The 21,663-nt window shown below is 38.6% G+C and overlaps 1 protein-coding gene across 1 annotated transcript in view; it reads right to left on the bottom strand.

Moving 5' to 3' along the window:
- The window catches only part of dock1 (dedicator of cytokinesis 1), a 432,222-nt gene that overhangs the window by 342,820 nt on the left and 67,739 nt on the right, over nucleotides 1-21,663 (bottom strand). Inside the window, exons 4-6 of the mRNA XM_052026984.1 lie at nucleotides 14,486-14,541; nucleotides 5,778-5,874; nucleotides 222-370 (exon numbers count right to left, since the gene is read on the bottom strand). Coding sequence (XP_051882944.1) covers nucleotides 222-370; nucleotides 5,778-5,874; nucleotides 14,486-14,541 — 302 coding nt within the window. The remainder of the gene's footprint in view (nucleotides 1-221; nucleotides 371-5,777; nucleotides 5,875-14,485; nucleotides 14,542-21,663) is intronic.

Raw genomic sequence — 21,663 nt, 5'->3', positions numbered from 1 at the left:
ATAGAACGTCAGGAAAATTGAGTAAAATTAAAAATGGACATAAATACATATAAACTGCCCCACTGAAGAGAATGACCAGCAAACCAGTGTTTCAATTAAAATACTCATTAAAAAAAACTACAGGATTTTAATCATTTGTATTTAGCATTTCCAATATTTCATTTGGAATATAATAACCAGTTTTTCTACACATAAGACAATGTTAACTTATCTAGATATACCTGTTGCCATAATCAATTTTGGCAGTGACTTTCTGCTTCAGTTCCTTCAGCTCATCTTGTGGGAGTGTTCCAGAAAGTATCTGTGATCGCCATTCAATAAGATCATACATCATGTTCCTAACTCGGCTGAACATGTCTTGGTTGTTAATCTAAAGCAAGATAGATTTAAGGAAATTAAATGCAAGAAACAATTAGATTTGCAGAATAATTCCTAATATCATTCAATATTAACGGTTAACAACCAGATCTCAAAATTGAACAGCATTGTTCACATTAGTTTTTGAGTTACATATTTTTGTGTTTTTAACTGAGAGGGAGCTGGCACATTTCATAGGCAAGATATTAAAAAGCTAGTGCAGGACATTCTGAGCAAAGGGGAAAGACCATGATGATCCATGTTGATACCTAAAACATAAGGAGAAAGAGGCTTTGCAGCCAGATGTTAAGAAGGATTACTTCCAGTGCCAGATGCCAGTTAATATAGAAACTAAAGGATATGGCAAGTTAATGCATGGCTAGAAATTGTACAAGACAGAAGAACATTGGGACCAGTCCTGCAGTAGGAACTATAGAGATGCTCAAGATGGATGGGCCTGCAGCTGAACAGAGTTGAAGCCAATATACCTACAGAAAGGATAACCAGCGTTTTTTGTGTATAGCAAATTCATCAAAGAGTTGGTCACAAAGAAATGGCATGATGAGAAAGGAAAAAAGGTGCACTGAAAATTAGAAGATACAATTAGATTTAAATGCAATACAGAATTTAGCAGAAATTGATGAAAATAAAACATTTAAATTGGGTTTAGAATGCTTGCATGTAAACAGACAAATTTTAATTAATCAGGTTGCTTAGGTGTAAATAGCTAAATGATAATATGACACAGTAATGATAATGGTGACCTAACTCCAAACAGGAGATTTAACTGCTTAAATCTTCCTGAATACTGTTTATTCAGGAAAGATAAGGAAGGATGAAAAAAAACAAGTAGGATACATCAACAGTTCCTCTCCCCTCCCACAGATGCAGCTCAATCCACTGAGCTCCTCCAGCAGTTTTTTTTGGCTCCAAAAATAGAATCTATTTGGCTGGAATTATAAAACAATAGCAGGATTATTATGCAACTTGATATATTTTATAATCCACCAAATAGTAGGAAGGAGATAAAGGAACAGACTTGCACTGACATTGCATGAGTGTTGATAATGGAAGACTGTAACTATAATATTCTGCTTTTCTACTCTTTCTTGCAAAATTGATAACCTCACATTTCCCCACATCATATTCCATCTGCTATATTTTTCCCACTCATTATTTGCAGACTCTGTGTCCTTCTCAAAACTTGCTTTCCTACCTATCAGTACATCATCATCAAATTTGACGATAATATATTTTCCCCTTCATGAAGGTCATTAGTGCAGGGTGTAAGTAACTGAGGCCCTAGCTCTGATCAATGGAGAACTGCAGTACTTGAAGACTGGCAACATGAAAACAACTCATTTAACTCTGTTTTCTGTTAGCTTGCCAATTCCCTAACCGTGGTAGTATATTACAAGTTTTTATTAAATGCAGTAATTAGGGCTTGATTAGGATTTGAAAAGAACTACATGATAGGATACACAGTCAATGGAGGACAATAAGAAGATTCAAAAGGATACAGAAAAAGAACAGGAAAGTATAAGTAACTAAACTGTTCCCTTAAAGACCAACACAGACCCTATTAGTCATACGGTCTTGTTTTGTGCAGAATTTAAGTATTTTCATCTAACCACAGCAGTTAAGGTGTGACTTATACATTAGGTTACATTAAATTGTATATTGTAGTACATTAGATGCAGCATCGTAAATTAGAAGAACAAGGTCAGCTCTTTCAGATAGTCAGTCCAACTGTGCCATGCTTTCCTCATCATGCACAATGGCTAATGTACAGTCTCTGAAAATAAAGTTGAAGAGCTCAGAGCAAGACTGCACTACCAGAGGGATATCAGTGACTGTTGTGTACTCTGCTTCACAGAGACAATGGCTCACCCCCAGCACTCTGGACACAGCGCTCCAGCCCGAAGGCTTCACCATCCACCATAAGGACTGGACAGTGGCATCAGGTAAAGGCAAAGGCGGCAGTGTCTGCTTCATGATTAACTCATCGTAATGCACAGATGCGGCAGTTCTGTCTCAGTCCTGCTCACCCAACCTGAAATATCTGGCGGTCAAGTGTCATCCGTTCTATCTGCCAAGGGCAAGGGAGTTTGCTACGATCATCTTGGTAGCAGTGTACATTCCACCCCTGGCAAATGTCCAACTGGCATTGGAGGTGGAGCTGAGCACCGTGATCAACAGTCACGAGACAGCATACCCTGATGCCTTCCCGATCATCACAGGGGATTGCAACCAGGCTAGCGTAAAGAAAGTCTCTGACCAACTAACACCAACATGTTCCTGTAGAACCAGAGGAACCAACACACTCGATCACTCTTACACCACCATCAAGAACGCTTACCATGCCATCCTGCGCCCACATTTTGGCAAGTCTAATCATCTGGGTGTACTTCTAATCCTGGCACATTGGCAGAAACCGAGAACCCCAGCACCAGTGGTGAGGACTGCAAAGGTATGGTCAAGGGAGGTGGAGGAGTGTTTACAGGACTTCTATGAATTCATGAAATGGACCACATTCAGGGATTCATCTTCAGAGTTGAATGACTATGCCGAGCTTTTCCAAACCAGAAGCTGAGGGCTAGATTTGTGGCATTCATGACTGGCAATCCAGGCAGAGGAGCATTTACAGGACTGCTTCGAATTGGTGGACTGGACCATATTCAGGGATTCATCTTCAGATCTGAATGAATATGCCATGGCCATCACTGACTTGCATGGATGAGTGTGTGCCTTTGAGAACATACCAAGTTTTCCCAAACCTGAAACCCTGGATGAACCAGGAGATTCACAGTCTGCTGAGGACTATATCTGTGGCGTTCAAGACCAGCAATCCAAGTACAACCTACAGAAGGCCATCGAGAAAGCAAAAAGGCAATTCTGTGTGAAGTTAGACATAATCGGATGCATGACAGCTGTGGCAGGGTTTGCACACCATTACTTCCTATAAGGTGAAACCTAACAGCATAAATGGCAGTGATGTTTCACTCCCTGATGAGCTCAATGCCTTTTATGCACACTTTGAAAGGGAGAATAACAGTACACCTGTGCGAATCCCCACAGCATTCAGTGACCCTGTGATCTCTGTCTTGGAGGCCAATGTCCAAACATCCTTCAAGAGGGTGAACCCTCGCAAGGCATCAGTCCCTGGTGTACCTAGCCGGGTACTGAAAACCTGTGCTGACCAACTGACTGGAGTGTTCAAGGATATCTTCAACCTTTTACTGCTGCAGTCTGAGGTTCCCATCTGCTTTAAAAGGGCAGCAATCATAACGGTGCCCAAGAAAAGCAGGGTGAGCCGCCTCAAAGACTATCACCCAGCAGCACTCACATCTGTGATGAAGTGCCTTGAGAGATCGGTTAAGACTAGAATTAACTCCTGCCTGAGCAAGGACCTGGACCCGCTGCAATTTGCCTACCACCACAACAGGTCTACAGCAGATGCAATCTCACTGGCTCTCCACTCTGCTTTGGAGCACTTAGACAACAGCAAAATGTACGTTAGGCTGCTGTTCATCGATTATAGCTCGGCTTTCAACACCATCATCCCCTCAGTACTAATAGCTTTAAAACCTGGGCCTCTGTACCTCCGTCTGCAACTGGATCCTCAACTTCCTGGTCAGGAGACACAGTCAGTGCGGATCGGTACTAACATCTCCTCCTCGCTGACAATCAACACAGGCACACCTCAAGGATGCGTGCTTAGCTCACTATTCTACTCCCTCTACATTCACCACTGTGTGGTTAAGCACAGCTCAAATGCCATCTATAAATTGACAGATGACACCACTGTTGTTGGTAGAATCTAAGATGGCAACGAAGAGGCATACAGGAGTGAAATAGTTCAACTGGTTGAGTGGTGTCGAAACAACAGCCTCACGCTCAACGTCAGCAAGACCAAGGAATTGACTGTGGACTTCAGGAAGTAGAAGTAGGGACAACTCCCAACAGTCCTCATTGAGGGGTCAGCAGTGGAAAGGACAAGCAGCTTCAAGTTACTGGGTGTCAACATCTCGGAAGATCTATCCTGGGCCAAACACACTGATACAATTACGAAGGGGCACGCCAGCGGCTCTTGCAAATTTCTATGGATGTACGGTGGAAAGCATTCTGAGTGGCTGTATCACAGCCTGGTATGGAGACTCCAATGTACAGGATCGCAAGAGGCTGCAGAGGGTTGTAGACTCAGCCAGCTCCATCAAGGACATCTTCAGGAGGCAATGCCTCAAGGCGGCAGCATCCATCACTAAGGACCTTCACCATCCAGGACATGCCCTCTTCTCATCACTACCATCAGGGAGGTGGTACCGGAGCCTGAAGACCTACAATCAAGAATTTAGGAACAGCTTCCTCCCCTCCACCATCAGATTTCTGAATGGTCTATGAACCCATGGACACTACTTCATTAGTTCTTTTTTTCTTGCATTATTTTGTAATTTACAGTGATTTTTCTGTCTTTGCATTGTACTGCTGCTGCAAAACAACAAATTTCACAACCTACAAGTCAGCGATAATAAACCTGATTCTGATTATCCTATCATATCTTCTTGACAAATGTTTATCTAATTCCTTTTTTGAATCTGCTCATGCTTCCTAGCAACCGAATCTGTTTCCACCACACTATCATACAATGAATTCTAAATCCTAAATATTCATTGCAAGTTACATTAGCTCTGTTATGCTCTAAAGGGATATCTCACCAGACACTAACCCAACTCTCCCTCGAATTTGCTTTACAGACAAGGCTTTTATTTATATGAAAGTAGGAGACAAAATTCATTAAAAAAAAACATAAATCCCTGATCCTCAACCAGCTTTCTACCAGTGTAGACGATCGTTCTCTTTTTAATTATTCCACAATTCATAATCTTGCACACTTTCTGAAATCTTGATGCAACTTGTACAATGCACATTATCTTGGATTGGGGACTACTGATAGCATACTCAGGGACTGAAAATAAAAGTCCAAAAAAATGAAAACACAAGATCAAAGAGAAATCAGAAGATAACATGAAAAATAGTACCACTAAAGCAATTTTAGTTATGTTGGATCAAATTTCTCCCACATTCGTGCCAAGGAAAGGAAGAGCTTATGAAACAATTTAACAGTTATAATATTCTCCTTCCACATTAAAAGATGTTGAAACACATTTTTAAAACAGAAAAATGCACAGGAAAGAAAAGCAAATTATAAGGTCATATTTTAGTTTCTAGTTTGTTTGTTCAGGCATTAAGGGGTTTGCAACTTTTAAAATGATATGTATTATTCATTTTAGGAGCCCTCATTACTATGCCTCATGAAATGGTACTACCAATTTTGGAAACCAAAGTGCATCATGTTAAATATTCAAAGCTCAAACCATTAAAAAAAAGTTTAAAAAATTAACACATTTTATTTCACTCACAACATACAACTGTCGCCATATACTTGACCATTCTCGAAGGGTTGTAGTAACTTCCTGAACCAGTGGAAGTTCATTTGGTATAACAGTTTCATGTTGCCTTGAATAAAATACAGAATAGTATGATTACATTCTAATTTACAAATAACTTCTTCAATTTAGGCTTCCTGCTTCCAGCACACTTTATTTCATAAAAAATGACGAGATTCTTTTGAAAATGTTACATCCTAATAAGAGTTTTATACTATCACAAAATAATTTCTTGGTATCATAATTACTGTAATATTTTCCCTCAACAGCAGCATTAAATTCAATTTACTTAGTTAAACTAACATGAACAAAATAAGTCAAAACAAATACCATTTAAAGTGGCATGATAAGCCAAAATAAGGCTTCAAGGAAATAACTTTAAATTATTTCGAGAGATTAAGTTTATAGATTCTCGAACTTTTGCCTCTTAATACTTGATTCAAGCTTCTACTTTAAAGCCATAACCTCATTCAAACACATACTGTTTAATCCCAAGCTCTGCTGTTATAATAGTTAAGAAGATGGCTTCAATCACAACTGTGTATCGAGTAAACGTGCAATTTACAGAAATTTCTGCCAAGCAATTTATACACCATTATGGAATAAAGTGTAAAATGTCTCATCTTTTGAGGATGATTTTGCTTTTATCAAACAATAAAATAGAAAAAAAATGAAATCTAATATTTACAATAAATCTACTAATAATTATGCTCTTTGGTTCACAGCTATTACCATAGTTTATTTGTTGAATATATTCAACCATTTTTAGTTGAATGTATTCAAAAACAAAATTGTGGCTAAAGTAATTGTTTAAATGTAAAAACCATGGATAATGGATGAACAATGAGACAGAGATTTAGGTAATGCTAATTTTTAAAATTGTTAATTGGAAATGCATATCATGAAAAAGTGATACCTAGTAAAAAAAAATCTTAAGAACAAATAAGTAAGTGCTTTTCAGCAGAAACAAGAATTGGTTACATGGTAATAGAATAACCCAAAGACAAACTAAAAATTGGCTATAGGAAACTGATGGGAACAAATAGGTATAGGATTAGAACATGATGTTTGAAAGGTTCCACTTTGGTGGATCCCCCTTGACCAACAGTTAAGAGTCTGATCCTCTCAGTAGTTCCAGATTCCTCAAATAATCTGGTTTGCTAATTCTATAGCATTAATAGGCTCCAGGAATTACCAGTCCATTTACAAATTCCAGGGCTGTTTTACCCTTCAATATTTCTAATCCCTTTTGTTTTGTATCTGCAACACATCCTGAATCAATGCCTTCAGATCCCATTGTCAATGATATGGAGACAAAAAGGGAAAGCCTAGCACTGATATGGCTCAATTAAAACCATTGTCCAGGTTCTAAAATGGGAAATAATTACAGAACAATTTCAGCTCTGTTTGTTTTAGCAGGCTGCTTTCATATTCTTGGTCTGCATTTCAAAAAGCATATAAACTGATTATTTAAAAGTAAATAAACTTAATAAATGCAGTTTTTGTTGTCAGAAAGGCAAATGATAACTGGCTTTCCTATGCTTATCTTCAGGTATACTACAGATTTTTAACCATACTTGCATTATCATAACGAAGTATTGCCATGATTAAGCAATACAACGGCACAGATTATTCACCTCTCAAATTCCCAATTAGCCCAAATTTAAGCAGGTCCTGATCCACATGGACAGTCTTGGCACACAAAATCAGCCAAGGGTGAAAGGCACGCTCTGTGTGATGCATGAGCCTCCAATAAAGTAATTGAATCTGGGTAGACCAGGACAAGAACCACCCACAAGATTCCTCCGAAAACCCTTGGTTGATGCAAAATGTTAAAATCATAAGGGTTTTAAAAATGCTTTTGGCAAAAGAAATAACATTACCTAAAAACACAAATGATTAAAAAATATTAAAACAAACACAAATAATTAGAAAGTAATTTACCTCATTTTCACCCTTCTTCCTTGTAGCAATTAAATTGCCATTGAAATGAAGGGGTCTGCAAACCTCATACCAGGTCTAAACTGGCACAGGATCGAAGAGTAAATTCTTTTGAGAAAATGCTGGGGAGCATGAGCAAACCTCTTTACACTACGGGACTCCACATGGGGTCCAGCAGCAAAGCTGAAAAATCACCAATCAAACCCAGCCAGCAAGATCTGGACCGGCTTTGTGTGCGAGTCCCAAACTTGCTGGTACGTGTACATGTGATGGTCGACAGTTCCATAAAGAATTGCCTGCAAAACCCAGACAAATCTAGCCAATAAATTTTCAGTATCCAAAACATCTGACGATATGAACAATATCAATATAAATGCACTAAAAAATAAATTACAGTAAACTCTAGAATCTCCTTCTAAATGCACACCTTTTGAAAAAAAAGAGCTTTACTAGTAATTGCCACTTTTAGTTCAGGAAAAGCTGTGAAACATTTCAGCATTTTTTTGGAATGTTGACTTCTGGACAAGTAAATAAACATGAAGTTCCTTCACTACCAAGTGAACAAAAGTCATGCAATTTATCAAGAACTTTTAATATATTTGCATGTCAACAAACAAAATGTGAACGCACCGAAGAGGATACAGAGGAGATTTGCAGGGACGTTGCCTGGACTGGAAAAATTTAGCTACAAGGAAAATGTGGATAGGCTAGAGTTGTTTTCTTTGGAACAGAGGAGGCTGAAGAGAAACTTAATTTAAATATTTTAAGGTCTGATGGGCCTAAATAATCGGACTGAATTAACCGAATAATTGGCCTAAATTAATCGGGCCTAAATAATTGACTGTCAAAAACAACAAGGCTGAGATTTAAAGTAATTGGTGGAGGGATTTGAGTGAAAATGAGGAAAGGTTTTCTTCCCCATCCTGAGGGTAGTAGGGGACTGGAACCCACTGTCTGATGGATAGCAGTGGCAGAGACCCTCATCACATTCAATATGTACATAAATATACATCCAAAAACTCGATCTACAGGGTTACAGATCAGGTACTGAAAGTGGGATTCCACTGAGGAGGTCTTTTTTCAAATGATGTGAACAAGATGGGCTAGCTGGCCTTCTTCTGTTCTAATTCTTCTATGATTCTTCAAACACCATACAGAGACATAATGGGTTAGGAACGTTTCAATTAGGTCTTGTTACTTAGTTACAAATTGTATGTTACCTCTCATTTGGAAATAATAGAATGGTTTTCTATTAAGGAAGCAACTTCTGAAATATATAAAGAAAGCTCCAAGGTATTGTTGCTATAATTCTCTATTGGAACGTGAGCTGCATTTAGACCAACATAAGACAGGTTAGTTTTACCCTACTGATGAGGTGTTGTTGCAATAGTAATCCTGCTCAGTAGAAAAGGAACTGCAGGTTTGGACACCTGGTCTATGCACTTGTTGAAGAGCCAATGGTGCAAAGCTACCATCCGTGGAATTATGACTGAATGCCTCCAAGTCAGAATCCCACCCAAGTAGATAGCTACAGAAGAGATGTATTGTCCTTAACTACTGCAATCTTGAAAACTGCAACCACTTATAAATTATTTACGATTTTGTGTGCATTTTTAACTGACCATCAGCTACAGTTTAACCAAGTTTTCAAATCAATTTCTAAATGCTTTGCAGCCCTGTAGAGAAAAATTAATCTAAATACCTGAGCAATCATTTTCATTTTAGATGCCAGAAGAAAGCTGGCAGGTGGATTCTGTTGGTAATGTATCCCACGATTCACAACTTCTAGTCTCCATTCATGAATTCTCCACTACTTATCATTTCCTCAGACCACCTGACCCTACAGATTTCATTGTCAGCTAATACTAATAGGAGCCAAATTAGTCTTTGCCTGCCAAGCATTAATTAGTCACGTTTCTTCAAACATGGAAGTTTGTGACGAACTAATACATCAACCATCTCACAGCCTTTAAATATTTCTTCCATGAATCAGAGAATCGAAAAAAAATCACAGCACAGAATCATGGTCATTTGTGCCAGCACATCCACACTCAGAAAAACAATGGACCTTCCGTTAGCTGCACATCTCAGCTCTTAGTCCGAAGCTCTGCAGGTTATTGCTATTCAAGTGTTCTGCCAGATACCTTTTAAAATGTGATGAGGGTTTCTGCCTGCACCACCCTTTCAGGCAAGGAGCTCCAGATACTAACATTAATGATCTTTTTCCCCCAAATCCTTACTCATTTTCCAATCATAGTGACCTGGCCTCCAGTGCTGCCTGGGCAGTTTTCATGGTCTCCCTCTGACCGCATGGGTTTCCTCTGGGTGCTCCAGTTTCCTCTCTCATACCAACAAGGTGCAGTTTGGTAGGTTATAGCAGAGTGCAAAATAAAGTGTTACAATTACAGAGAAAATGCAGTGCAGGTAGACAACAAGGTGCAAGGTCATAACGAGATAGATGGCGAGGTCAAGAGTCCATCTTATTGTACTAGGGAACCATTCAATAGTCTTATAACAGCAAGATAGAAGTTTCCCTTGAGCCTAGGGCCCAAATAATATTTCTATACAATTCTGGCATGACTTTCTCTGCTCCGGTATACTACGTTTTGGCCAATAAATGCAAGCATCATTTGGTTTCTTAAACACCTCATCTACCTGTCCTCTACCCACAGGATTTATGGGCCGAGACTTGAGGTGCTCTCCTTTCCTCTATATTTCTTAGAACCCTATCAATCATCATGCATGGCCTTTCCTTTCCACATACTACCTCTCACTTTTCTGGACCAAATGCCACTTTTGTACCCACCTAACCTGCCAACTAACATCTTCCTGCAACATAGGTCTTTCTATAAACTACATTTCCAAATTTGGTATCAATAGCTCAATTATGGCCCCCATGTTTAAGTCCAAGTCAATTACATACAACATAAAAGCAAGGAGCCCATTAATTATGTCTGCAGAATCCCACTGCACCTTTCTAGACACCAAAATCCCTATCAATCTTTGCTTTTTGCTTTCTGATACTGGGCCAGTTTTCTATCCAATATCACTTTCCTTTGGATCCCATGAGATTTTACTTTATTATCAATGTTTCATGACAACTTCATAAGCCAAATCATGCATAATCTTCTCTCCTAAGAGCACAAATGCCAACATAATTACCTTTTGGACATTCCCAGTTACATTTCCCATCCTTTTCAAAATCCACCATCCACCCTTAATCTGCAGCTTCTCAACTCTCTTTCAAAACACTGGCACTCAGATACATGTTCACCTCATTTCCTACAGTCTTTAGTTTCTTTACTATTTATCATAATACCAAGACTTCTCAAACAAGGGCATCTGTGTCCACTGTTTACTGCTATTTTATATATTCAAACTCTAAGCTTTTGCTGATATCATTAATTACATCACCCCCTTCCCCACATCTCTCTTCCATCATTACCTCTCATGCTTCAACTTATAATTGTCAGAATATAACCAATATTATTCCTCCCTCACTTCTCCAGGAAAAAGGCTAAACAAAAAGGTAATACATGAACCTGGAACAGCTAAGCAACAGCTGATGCAGTTGGTGGGTGTGGTTAGCTGACACCATTATCTACAAGCTTTTATAACAAATAAGAGATGAAAACAAAATGTTAATGTTTCAAAAAAAAAATAATGGAAGCAAAGGAAAAGAAAAACATTAAATGTTTCTAAAATTAATTACAATTAAATAGAAAGAACAAGTTCAAAGCCAACAAAATTGACAAAAATAAAAAACACAAAGTGCTGGAAAATGATCACAAGGTTAGGCCACAACCATGGGGAGAGAAACAGGGTTAACGTCTCAGGCTGAAGATCCTTCATCTAACTCTGATACAGCCTGGCCCGCTGAGTATTTCCAGCATTTTCTGTTTTTATTTTAGATTTCCAGCATCTGCCTTGCCAGCTACTAATCAGATGGGGCATTGAATACAAGAATTGGGACATAATGTTAAAAGCTGTATAAGATGTTGGCAAGACTGCACCTGGAATATTGCATGCAGTTCTGGTCATCATCCTATAGGAAGGATGCAATTAACCTTGAGAGGGTGCAGAAAAGTTTCACAAGGTTGTTGCTGGGACTGGGGAGCTTGAGTTGTAAGGATAGACTGGATAGGCTGGGATTGTTTTCCCTGGAGCAAAGGAGGCTTTATAAAATTATGAGGGACACAGATAAACTGGATGGTCACAGTCTTTTTCCCCAGTGTAGGGGAGTCTAAAACTGGAGGGCACAGGTTTAAGGTGAGAGGGGAAAGATTTAAAGGGGACCTGAGGAGCAAGTTTTTCACACAGAGGCTGGTGAGTTTGTGGATCAAGCTGCCAGAGAAAGTGGTAGAGGTGAGTCCAATTACAATGTTTAAATGACATTTGGACGGGTTCATAGATAGGAAAGATTTAGGAGGGATATGGGCCAAATACAGGCAAATGGGACTAGCTCAGGAAGGCACCTTGGTTGGCATGGACGAGTTGGGCCAAAGGGCCCGTTTCCATGCTATCTGACACAATGATCTGCAGTTTTTTTGATTTTCACAAAATTGACAATAAGATTGTTCCCATTTCCTTTGATCCAAAGAAATGAATGTGATTAAGAGTTTAATTCTTTAATACAAACATTGTACTTCAGAACTCAATTTACAGTCTAGAGGTCACAATGAGGAAAAAGTTCCTATAACTTATTAATCCTGCAAGTCATATTGTACACTTGACTTTTTATTTCACAACAATGGTGCTTAAGGAGTTCCAACATTAGAATCAAATCCATTTTATCAACCTAAGCGAGATGGAGGAATGGCCACACTTTTCCAAGTCAGGATGTCCATAAGCAGGAGAGCAACTTGCAGGTGAAAAATCCCCATGTGCTTGCAGCCCTTGTACTTCCTTGAGCTGGAGATCACAGGTTGGGACATGCTGATGGATTAATCTAGGCAAGCAAATGCATTTGCTCAAATTCTTTGCTTTGGTTGATATTACTAATTATGGCATCCAGTGGTGTGGTGACAAGAGTGAACATCTAGAGTGGTAGATTAAATGCCAATCAAACAGGTTTCTTTGACAAATGTGGAGTCAAGCTTCTAGAACATCATTGAAAAGGCATGTGGGAAGAATTCCATCACACTCCTATCTTGTATCTGGTAATGATGAAATGGCTTTGGAGAGTCAGGAGTTAAGCAATCTATCTCAGGATACTCAGCCTTTGATCTGCTCTTGTAGTTACTATGTTTATTTGACTGCTTAAATCAATGGTGATCCCAACAATGTTGAAAGAGGGAGACTTGGTATTAGCAAATCCATTGGATATCAGAGGTGGGTGACTCATCTCTATCTGGCACACTTGGCACAAATGCTATTTGCCAATTATCATCCAGGCTGAATATCACACAGTTCTCACAAGAATAGGCTGCTTCATTTTCTGAAGAATTATGAATGGAATTGAACATTGTAAAATCATCAGTAAACATTCCCCCACCCCTTCTAGCCTTAAAGGAAGGGGTGTCATTGGATAAAGCAGCTAAAGATATTTGGGCCTGTGACATTGCCCTGAGGAATTCTTGCACCAGTATGTTGTAGTTGCAATGGCTGACCTCCTATAACCACATTCATCTTATTGAGAGCAGGATAGGACTGTAACCAGTGGAGTTATTTTTCCCTAGATTCGCACTGACATCCATTTAACCGGGGCTATCAGATAACGTAATCAGTTAAATATTGCTTCAATCAGTAGTGAACCTTGCTTCACCTACTCTCCTGCAGAGATCAAGTTACGCACAGAAATCCTAAAAGCTCCCCACAAAATCTGAGCAAGTATTTGCCCTATTTCAACAACCTAACCATCAAACATTTTGAATTTAAGAAATATATCTAGTCAATATAGAATTTAAAATTTCCTGTTTATCTCAACTTCAAAGAAGACGTTCTCTGTGGAATTTATCTGACATTTTCCATACTTTACACTTCCATTCTTATTGCCAAATCAAGATCACAGCCCTGAAAGCAATTCTACACTTTGATATCATTCCATGTTCCAACAATCTACAAAAACAAATTTTTGTCATCTTCTTTGACATTTTTAAATATGACTCCTGCCTCCAGTTCCCCACCCTTTCCCTACTAATCCTATCATGACTTAAAATTTTCTTGGTCTTCTTTGCTGAAATATAGTATGACATAATGTTGCTTATTCCTTTATAACTAGTGCTGTATCTTTAACATTAACTTGTTGACTTGAGGCTGTGCAAATTCTATAGCTGTAATATTTGTTTAGTAGTTGAACATCTAAAACAACAATTAACTGGTCTGAAAAATTCATTAGATCAATGGACAAATATTGAAGCACCAGGAAACCTGAAGAATGATACAGCAAGTACAATCAACTATTTCTCTCCTTCCAAAATCCATTGCAGCTTACCAATTCAATCTTCCAAAAGTAATGTGTTATACATGCTAAATAATTTGAAAATAATTTTTAATCTGAGCTGTTGTTGATGAATAATGACTACTGCACATAACTCCCACTTTGTTTCCTCAGTTTTCATACTCTTCAGAAAAAAGCTCCCACCTTGAATTTTGTACCTGGAAAGATCATCACTATTCACTATGTAAAAGGTAGATTTTGCACATAACAAAGTAAACAATATTTTCCATGTAGTGCAGATTTATTAAAATGGCAAACAGCTGTCTGGAATAAAGAAGTCTATTTGGATTCACTAGCTCACCCTTTGCCTTCAACTGTTGCTTCCTTGAGTTGAATGTATGAAGCTGGAAAAATACCCTATAAGAAAACAATGTTTAATTAGAAGAGTTGTATTCTATCATGAGAATTACTATTAACTATCAGATTTTACAAGACACTACAAATTCTGCCAAGATTAATGTTCACGGCAAATTGAAATAAAAAAAATAAATCAGTTAACATTATTGTACATTTCTGTCACACACTCCATACAAATGTATTCATTAATACACCACAGATTCACATTAATCAAATACTATAGTCAATGTTCCAAAACTGCAATGAAACTATTATGTCAACAACCTCAGCTGGATAAATAAAATATAACAAACACCACCACCCAGAATGATAGCAGAATTTATTCATGCTACTAATGCAGTGGGCCATCTTGAAAAGGTGGAAAATAGATGAACGTAAATGAACCATATATCTCAAACCTTGTAAACTCTTAAAACTATCATTTCCATAAGGGATTTCAGATATTCCTCAGTAAATACTGCAGCAAGATTTCAGTTTACCTTCAAGAGGTCACAAGGTCTCTTAAGACTTATTATCAAAAGCCAATATTTAACTGAATCCAAACTTCCTCCATCCCTCCGATACTTTTTAAATTGATATTATTGAAACAAATATTTCAAAACCAGGTTTGTTGAAATTCCAAGTTGTCAAAGATTCACTTTCAAATAAAAGTACATAGGTACAACAGGAAAGCCATTTTTGTACTTGCATTTCAATAATTATGCAAGTCATTCCAATATTCTGAATACATACTCCCTTTTGCACTATATTCCTCTTTTGCAATACTCATTTATTTTTGTAACTTACAGTAATTTTATGTCTTGCACTGTACTGTTGCCACAAAACAATAAATTTCATGACATATGTCAGTGATAATAAACCTGATGCTGAATTCTGATATTTACATAAGCATAATCAGAGTTGAAAAGATAAATTGTGTTTTAGTTTATAACCAAATGGAAATTTATGCCAGACATACGACTTAACAAAACAAAGTTTACATTATGGGCAAAGAAGAATTTTTTTTAAAATATTCATCAATTATGTAAAGAACTAAAAGGAAATAAATGGAACCAAGGTTGCACTTCACCATATAATGAGAAAACCTTCAGCTTATTAGTAGCTGGGTTGAAATTTAATCTTTGGAGCCTAAAAAATAATTTAGGTTACAGTTATTTCAAGGTAGGATTTGTTGTCAAAGATCTAGGATCGGGCATTGTTCAGTAATAGAATGGAATAAAATGAGTACCGAGTAATTACTTCTAATGTATACTCTCAGCAAATTCTAGATAATTATAGCAAAGAATTTAACCAATGATACATTAAGCACAATTGTTATAATATTGTTTCTGCTTTTTTTTTTGCTAGAGTTACCAATCATAACAAAAAGTCTATCTTAAGTAGTATGCATTACACTTAATTGTTACAAAAGGAATAGAAAGATTTCATGCCATTTTAAAGTGCACTGAATTTCTAAGAATTTGGGCTTGAATAGTGCATTCAAATACAACAGGATAGAAAAATAATGCAGATTTAATAATACTTAAATTCAACTTGAATTTGTGCTATGATAAGTGCTGCAAGCATTGATATTAGAGAAATAATGCAAGACACTGGATATGACAAACATTAAGAGAGGGCATATCTTTAAAAGTGGATAAATCACTAGGCCCGACTGAAATATATTCTAGGCTACTCAGAGAAGGGAGGAAGTTTGGAACACAACTTCAATTTTCTTTGTTACGGGCATGGTATAAGACAAATGAAGAACCGGTCATGTGGCGCCACTGTTAAAAAAAAGGAACATTGAATGGCCTGAGTAACTGCAGGTCAGTCAGCCTAATATCTGTGATGGGCAAGTTGTTGAAAAAAAATTTGAGGACCAACTGAATCAATATTTAGATTGCACTGGTTATTTTGTTAATGGAAGGTGTCAGATCTGATGATTTTCAAATCTGCAGGTTCTTTCAGGAGTCCAAGAATGAGTTGAAAACAACTTGGTGCTTCACAAAGTTTTATTAGAAAAGTTTAAAACAAAGAAACAGTCACAGAGCACATGGCACTAGTCTTACTACTGGGAGATGGGCCGAGACAAAAGGAACTAAAAGCTGAGCTAGGGCCAGGTGGGGGAAGAGAGCAAGAGAGATAAGCAAGAGAGATGAGCGGAAGAGAGCGGAGGGAGAGATAAGCAAGGGAGAGATAGAGGCAAGAGAGTGACTAACAAAAAAACAACACCTTTTATACCTGAGATAAGAGGTACTCCTTAGCTAACAATAGCCCAATCAGGAAACCTATTAGATAGCTGTGGCAAAACCAACCAATGATAAAACACATATTCACCTGATGGACGAACCAATAAGCTAGGAAGCAGCCATCCCTTGTGCAGCCACGTGAGGTGTATTAAACACTATACATGTTAGTGAACAACTTAAAACAATCGAATCCAACAAAGGTTACATCTGATTATCTCGATTCAATTTTTTGATAATGTAACAAGGAAGGTCTATAAAGTTTGAAAGACATTTTATAATCCTATATGGTAATCCAATCAGAAACATAAAGGCCCACGACAAGGGTAAGTGGTAAATCGCATTAGAAATTGGTTCAGTGGGAGAAGTAAAGGCTGATGGTCAACAGGAGTTGTAGTGACTGAATGAGTGTATGCAGTAGGGTTCTAGAGGGCTCAGTACTAGGTCAACTGATTAAGTGTTGCAATGATACTAAAACTGGAATGTCACTAACAGTGAGGAAGAAAGTTTTAGGTTACAAGAAGACAGAAATTGGTTAAGTTGCTACAAAAGTAGCAAGTGGAATTCAGTACAACAAAGCACAAGTGACGCATTTGATATCAGCAAACAAAGCAAAAGAAACAGCAATAAATATTAAGATAGATTGTGGGGTTCAGAAACATAACGATCTATAGTGCATGTCCATGAGATCCTGAAGACAGCAGAAGAGGTAAACAAGATAGCTAAAAGGCATAAAGGATATTTGCCTTCATCACAGAGTCAGAGTTGTACAGTACAGAAACAGGCCCTTTCACCATGCCCACCAAGTCCATGCCAACCTTTTTGCCCATCTGCATTAAACCCATTTCCCACACTGTATCTTATGCCTTGCCTATTTATGTGCATATCTAAATGTCTCTTAAAAGTAGTGACTCCACCACCTCCTCTTGCAAGCAAGTTCCAGATATTAATCATTCTCTCATTAAAAAAATGTTCTCCTCAAATCCCCTTTAAAACTCCTTCCTCTCATCTTAAGCCAATGCCCCCTTGTTTTTGATATCCCTACCATGGGGAAAAGGATTCTATCTACCCTACCTATTCCTCTTAAGATATTATATACGTCTATCCGTTCACTCCTCAACCTCCTTCACTCCAGGGAAAACAAACCCAACCTATCCAATCTCTTCCCATAACTAAAGTCCTCTAATCCAGGCAACATCCTGGTGAATCTTTTCTGCGTTCTCTCCAGTGCAACCGCATCCTTCCTGTAAGGTGGTGACCAGAACTGCACACAATACTGTTACGAACCAGCAACAAAAGAAACACTCCGAGTCATGTGATAAGTATTTAAAATTACTTTATTAATAACTACTTATGATAATTAGAAAAATAAAAGTAAAAATGTTAGAATGTTAAAAGTAAAAATGTTAAATCTTAAACATTAACCCCAAAAACTAAACTTGTAGTGTGTGTGTGGCAAATTCCAAAACTCCACGTCCAGGAATGGTTCTTAAAGTTCAGTTCAGCAAGCCGTAAGGTGAAACGTGATCAAAGGCTTCTTCAACAACCACCATTGACTGAAGACAAAACGTAGACATAGAGAGAAAATAGAGGGTAATTACGAAATCCAGATGTTCCACTTTGGAACTCATACGACACCTCAGTGTCTATTCAGCAGAGACTATTCCACCGCATCTTCCTCACCCCGAAAGGCTCTCGAATCACGGCCGTCCACACAAACACCTGTTTCCTTCTACAGGTCAACAACAAAGTGAACTCCACTGCTTTGTTCTGAAGTATCTGCCACCCCGAAAGGCACCCGAATCATGGCTGCACACACAAATACCTGTTTCCCTCTACAGGTTAACGACAAAGTGGACTCCACCGGATTACTCCAAAAATCCATGCGTGGATTGTAGTGACAGACACAGTTACTGTTTTTCATCCATCAATAGAGACTAGCAGGCTGCTGTTTCTCTCTCCTCCAGACTGACTGCTTCAAAAACATCATTACGTCCTTTATCTTCTGTTGACGTAAGCATGCCACACACACACACACCACTATGCTCTATCTTAAAGGGACATTCACCAATAGTAACCTAGTCTGTAACAATACTCTTAAGTGCAATCTTATGTTGTGAAGATACAACATAATGTCTCAACTTTTACATTCTATGCTTCGACCAATGAAGACAAGCATACTACATACCTTCTTCACCATACCATCTACCTGTGTTGCCACCTTAAGGGAACTATGGACATAAACCCCAAGGTCCCTCTTTTCATCAACATTCCTTAGTACCCATTTACTTTACATGTCCTCCCCCTATTTGACTTCCCATAAGGCATCACCTCACATTTGTTAGGCTTAAATTCCATTTGCTATAGCCTTTTACAACTTCCCTCGCTAGGCACACCATCAACTTTTGCATCACCCGTAAACATACTAATCATACATTCATATCCAAATCATTAATATACATCACAAACAAAGGTCCCAGCACCAATCCCTGCAGTACACCACTGGTCACACAATCAGAAAAGTATCCTTCCACCTCTACCCTTTGTCTCCCATCAGCCAGTCAATTTTGGATCTAATTAGTGATCTCACCTTGGATCCCATGTACCTCAAACTTCTGGACCAGCCAACCTTGTTAAGTGCCTCAAAGTCCATTTAGAGAACAGCTATTGCCCTGACAATCATTCTTCTTAATTACCTCCTCAAAAAACTCAATAAAATTAACAAGGTAGTATTTCCCCTGCACAATGCCATCCCTGATCAGCCCCTGCCTTTCCAAATGCTATCCTATCCTTTAGGATTTTCTCCAAAATTTCGCCTACCACTGATGTAAGGCTCATGGGCCTGTAGATACCTGGCTTATCCATGCTACCCTTCTTTAAATAAAGAAACAACATTAGTTCTTCTCCAATCTTCTTAGCACCTGATCCATTGCTGACAAAGATGCAAAAATCCCCCAGCTATCTCCTCCTTTGCTTCCCGTTGCAACCTGGGATAGGTCTCATCCAGCCCTGGGGATTTATCAAACCATATGTATCCCATGACATCCAACACCTCTTTCTCAATACTGACATGCTCCAGATTATCCATGTACCTGAACTCACCATCTTCCGTAGTCTTTTCCCTGATGAATACAGATGAGAAATATTCATTTGGGACTTCGTCCACATTGCCTAGCTCCATATATAGATTGCCCCTTTAGTTCTTAAGAGAACCCAGTCTTTTAAAGGCACAGAACACAAGAAGCTGAAGGTCATGTTAAAACTCACCAATAAACCTTTTCACCCTATTTGTCATGCGTATGCAACTGTTGAACAGTAGCATAGGCGACCCCTGCATTATGGCAGTTCACGTAATGGAAATTCACCCTTACGGAATTCACAAATCACAACCAAAAAATCTTGGATATGGAATAAAAATTCATTCTTATGAAATCTATGTGAAAAAAAAAGTAAATAAATAAACAATTCCTTTTTCACACATTGATGTGCCTTTCATCGCCACCACCCAGTTGCCTCCCCATCCCTTTAAGAGAAGTCACCAGTAATATGTTTAAATCACCTTGTTGCAAAGAAATCTTAACTAATAATAATACTACTACTACTACTACTAATAATAATAATGGCAGCTCTAACTCTCTTCATTCCAGTGGAATAGATTGGCTATTGTTGGCTAACACCAACAAATCACAAAGGGCAAAAAGGATAATGAAGGATAGCTTATTACCTTTGCCACAAAGACAGAACATTGATAGTGACATTGGTAGGAGATGATTTAGTGTGTGGCAAGCACGAAGTTGCAATTGGAGGGATTCAAACAGGGAATTCCAGTAAAAATGAACATGAATTTTGTACCTTATGACATGTTCAAAGATTTGAGTGGAAAAGCAAGTCAGATATGAACAAAGGAGTCAGAAGGTTTTTTTCTGAGTGGAGTGGTGATGAAAGCAGATTTTTAAGAGGAAGGGTAAAATACCCGAGGAGAGAGAACCAATGCACAGGATAAGCAGATGGGGGAGGGGAGAGTGGGAATGGCACCAGAAGCTGGGAGGTGAAAGGCAGAAGTGACAAAGGGCTGGAGATGATGGAATCTGATAGGAGAGGAAGGTGTTGTGTGGAATGAAGGGAGGGAGGTGGGTAGGGCAGAGGGGAGTAGTGGGGGAGGGGAACCAGTGGGAGGAGTGTGTGGGTGATGGGCAGATGGAGACGGTACAGGAGGGGAAAGGAGACATGGTGATGGGGGCCAAGTAGATCAGGAGGGGAGAGGAAACGGACAGAAGGAGAGCAGTTACCAGTAGTTGGAGAATCCAGTGTTCATACCTGCAGGTTGTAGGCTGCCCAGGTGGAATACAAGTTGCTGTTCCTCTCGTTGCCTCAACTTGGCTCTATAGGAGGCCGAGGACAGACATGTCGGTGTGGGAATGGGACGGAGAATTAAAATGGCTGGCTACTGGGAGACCCAGACGGCCACAGAGGATGGAGCAAAAGTGCTCAGCTGTTATCTCCAGCTTGGCCGGTAGTGTACCAGCAAATTTCCAGTAATTACCCAGTTTCGCTCTTCACAATGGATACAGTCTCCCATTACCAGGATCAGACAACCAAACCGATAGTTAAAATCCTTCACACGTTCCACAGTTCAAACCATTTATAATTAGGGTCACTGGTTTATGGTGATTAAATCAATTACATTAGTGCATAGGTTTCTGGAATTTTAATAGGCTGAAATGCACAATGTCATCTATTGTTCTGTAAAAAAAAAAGTAACCTTGGCCAGGAGAGCTGACATCAAAATTAATGTTCAAAAGCATTTTAGTGAGAGAGTGGTAAATCTATTGAACAGGCTCCCGAGGGAGATGTGGAAGCTGACAGTACTCATTCATTCAAATTAGATGAGTTT

Source organism: Pristis pectinata, chromosome 12 (genome assembly GCF_009764475.1).
Source record: "Pristis pectinata isolate sPriPec2 chromosome 12, sPriPec2.1.pri, whole genome shotgun sequence".
Taxonomy (NCBI): domain Eukaryota; kingdom Metazoa; phylum Chordata; class Chondrichthyes; order Rhinopristiformes; family Pristidae; genus Pristis; species Pristis pectinata.
Note: the sequence above shows the minus strand (reverse complement) of the source record. Positions and strands in the feature narration are given on the sequence as shown.